This window comes from Chelonoidis abingdonii, chromosome 11 (genome assembly GCF_003597395.2).
Source record: "Chelonoidis abingdonii isolate Lonesome George chromosome 11, CheloAbing_2.0, whole genome shotgun sequence".
Taxonomy (NCBI): domain Eukaryota; kingdom Metazoa; phylum Chordata; order Testudines; family Testudinidae; genus Chelonoidis; species Chelonoidis abingdonii.
In genome coordinates this window covers 62,408,389-62,411,677 of record NC_133779.1, presented here as the reverse complement: position 1 = coordinate 62,411,677, position 3,289 = coordinate 62,408,389, and the positions used below count along the sequence as shown (strand labels likewise).

Genomic DNA, 3,289 nt, shown 5'->3' with positions numbered 1-3,289 from the left:
CACTGGCCCCAATCCAGTGTCAGAGCAGGGGGCACTGGCTGGCTCCGGGGGTGGGGGGATGGGGCATTTCCCCTCTAGGGGGCTCTGGCCCCAATCCGGTATCAGACCAGGGGGATGGGGCATGGGGCCTTTCCCCTCTAGGGGGCACTGGCCCCAATCCAGTGTCAGAGCAGGGGGCACTGGCTGGCTCTGGGGGTGGGGGGATGGGGCCTTTCCCCTCTAGGGGGCTCTGGCTGATCTGCCCCAGGGCGAGGCCTGGCTCCTGGAGGGCAGGGAACTGAGAGCTCTACCCAGCCAGTCCATCTCCCTCGGCCTGGCAGGTTACTTAGGTCCAGCCGTGATTCGGCCCCATTGCCAAGGGCTCCCCAGCCCCCCCAGGATCCCTGGCTGGAACCTACCCGGCAAGAGGCAGAGTGGGAGCAGGACACAGACCCACGCTGGCCCCATCTCCATGGTGGTCGGGGTTCACGTGTCCTGATGCCAGGGTGCGGAGAGCCCTGTGTGCTGCAGCCGGCTCTGCGTCCTGGCTCTTCTCCACAGTGCCCATCAGCAGGAGATGCGCCCCACTGCGTGCCCACGCACGCCCCCGAGGGTCCTGCCCACTCCTGCAGCCTTCCGGCCTCAGGCACCAGCTCACCTCCTGAGCACGCTGAACAGCTGCTGGCTGCCTTCACGCTTGGCTGGGAGACTGGGGTGGAGCATTCGGGGGGTGCTCTCCGGTCCCCAGGGCCGGCCGAGGGGGCCCATGTTGCAGGAAGTGGGGCAGGAATTCTCCAGCCTAGTAGGGATCTGTGTGCACCCCACAGGCCACAGCCTGGCCCCCCAACCATCACCAGAACAGATCTCTGAGAAACAGCCGCTCAGGATTTTAACCCACGGCTCCAAGGGGCTGTTCTCCTCCCAATGCCCCATCCGACTGGGTCCTGCTCCCCCTCCTGGCCAGAGGCGCGTCCAGCCTTTCACTGCTGGAGCAGAGAGCCCCCGACCCCAGGGCCGAGTTCCCCCGACCCTCCCTGGCCCCACTGAGCGGCAGGAGCTCCTGGCAGCCCTGGGGCAGGGCTCCAAACCCTGCCCCGTCCCAGCGTATCACCAGCCGGTGGGGAGTGCGGGGCCCAGGTCCAGGCGTGGGAGGCACAGGGAGCATGGGGCTCAGCTCCAGGCATTGGGGGCGCAGGGAGCGTGAGGCCCAGCACCAGGCGTGGGGGAAGCAGGGAGCATGAGGGCCGGCTCCAGGCATGGTGGGAGCAGGGAGTGCGGGGCCCGGCTCCAGGCATGGGTGGCACAGGGAGCACGGGGCCCACCCCAAGCCAAGCCCAGAGGGGAGACCCCGTTGATCCAGCCTGGGGCTGCACTGCAGGCGTGTACGTGTCCCCGGGCAGCCAGTGCTGACCCCAGTGTGGTACTAGGGGGTGCTGTGCGGCAGGGTGTGGGGTGGGGGGTCCGGGTGGGACCCCTGGGCCCTGGGCCAAATGGCTCTTTGCTGCCTGTGCTTGGCCTCAGCCATGTCAATGGGATACAGGCTTTTCCTCTGCAGCTTTTCTCACGAACTGCTGTGTGGGGAGATTTGTAACCAGCCCCCCGCCCACCCCAGAGGGGCCACGTCCTAGCCCCGGGCAAGGGGTCCTCCTATAACCAACCCCGTCCCACCCCAGCGGGGCTGCTTCCCTGCGCCGGGTGAGGGGTCCTCGTATAACCAGCCCCAGGCCTGCCCCGGGGGGAACACGTCCCAGCGCCGGGGGAGGGGTTCCCGTATAACCGGCCCCCGCCCCACCTCACAGGGACCGCGTCTTTGAAATTCAGCTATTCCGGGCCGCAGGGTTAGTTCCCTGCGCGGTAATTTCAGAGGGGGCTGACGCGGAGGCGCAGCACCGGGGGTTCGCCGCCAGAGGGCGCTCACGCAGCAGGTAGGGGAGGGGCGCAGACGCCATTCCTAGCTCAGCACCCCCCGGGGGACTCGGCCTGGCACGCGGGGGCGGGGGATCATTAGGTGCCCACACTGGAAAGTTTGTACCCCAAAATCTGGGCCTGGGGTGTGTCCCCAGGAGACTCGGAGGGGCAAACAGGCAGGGGGCTGGATGGGGGTGACGGCAGGATGCAAGGGGTGCAGTGAGGGGCTGGGTGGGGTGCCGAGGGGGGTAGGGGATGCAGGAAGGTTTGGGGGCTGGGGCTGCAGTGAGTGGGTTTGCAGTGGAGTTGGACGGTGGGGTGGCAGTGGCGCGCATGGGGGCCAGGGCAGGCTCCCTGCATGCCTGCCCTGTTCCCAGCCCGACGCCGCTCCAGGAAGCACTGCAGCCCCTGTGGGAAGGGGAGCAGAGGTCTCCGCGTGCGCTGCCCTTGCTGCACCTCCAGGTACCTCCCCCAAAGCTCCCATTGGCCACAGTTCCCCATTCCCAGCCAATGGGAGTCATGAGGGGCGGTGCCTGGAGGCAAGGCCAATGCATGGAGCCCTCTGCCCCCCCTCCCGGGGGCAGAGCGGTAGGGGGCCTGCGGCACTGTGTGGGGCAGTCCCACGGACCATATCCAAAACCCTGAGGGGCCGGATCTGGCTCGCGGGCTGTAGTTTGCACACCCCTGATCTAGTCTGACCTCTTGTATACCACAAGTCAAAGAATTCCATCAGTTACTCCTGCATCAAGCCCAATGACTTAGGATCGACTAAAGCAGACCTTCTGGAAAGGCATCCACACTTGATTTGAAGACTTCAAGAGAAGGTGAATCCATCTCTTCACTTAGTGCTTTGTTCCAGTGGTTAGTCACCCTCACTGTAAAAACTTTAGGCCTTATTTCTAATTTGAATTTGTCTGGCTTCAGCTTACAGGCACTGGTTCTTCTGCCAATTCTCCAAGCAATGTTTGACTGAAGCAAGTGATAGATTCTTTCACCTTTCACTCCAGGCTAACAATGTTATTTGCCTGGGAACTTCTTTAGCTTTTTAAAATGCTGAATAATAGGTTAGCGACAGGAATCCATGTAGACCTTGCCCAGACTCTGATGGATTCCTGCCCAGACAGCTTCTGTATGCATGTGCTGTGTCATTCCTCACCTGTCTCATATTGGATCCCTTCTCCGTGTGTCACTTGCTCTCCTTCCAGAACAGACCCTCTTGCACTCCATGTCATTTCCCAGCAGCAGTAGCTGTCAGGAGAGGCATCATTTGCAAAGTTTCCATGGAGACACGCATGCCTTGTAAAGGGTGCATAACACAGATGGGTGTATCTAATGCATATATCCAGCTGAGGTGGGTATCAGTCAAACTCATGTGTGTCTTATATACACTTAAAAAGATAAT

The 3,289-nt window shown here is 62.5% G+C and overlaps 1 protein-coding gene and 1 long non-coding RNA gene across 3 annotated transcripts in view; one reads left to right on the top strand and one right to left on the bottom strand.

Moving 5' to 3' along the window:
* Positions 1 to 1,064, bottom strand: part of CD79A (CD79a molecule) — a 9,150-nt gene extending 8,086 nt beyond the window's left edge. The window contains exon 1 of one of the 2 annotated variants that reach the window (XM_032788118.2): positions 399 to 1,064. In XM_032788118.2, the coding sequence (XP_032644009.1) occupies positions 399 to 453 (55 nt within the window). In that variant the 5' untranslated portion in view covers positions 454 to 1,064. The remainder of the gene's footprint in view (positions 1 to 398) is intronic. The other variant, XM_032788117.2, reaches the window with a different exon arrangement.
* A 629-nt stretch (positions 1,065 to 1,693) lies between these two features.
* The window catches only part of LOC116829344 (uncharacterized), a 3,554-nt gene continuing 1,958 nt past the window's right edge, over positions 1,694 to 3,289 (top strand). The window contains exon 1 of the long non-coding RNA XR_004374713.2: positions 1,694 to 1,904. This is a non-coding gene — a long non-coding RNA (uncharacterized LOC116829344). The remainder of the gene's footprint in view (positions 1,905 to 3,289) is intronic.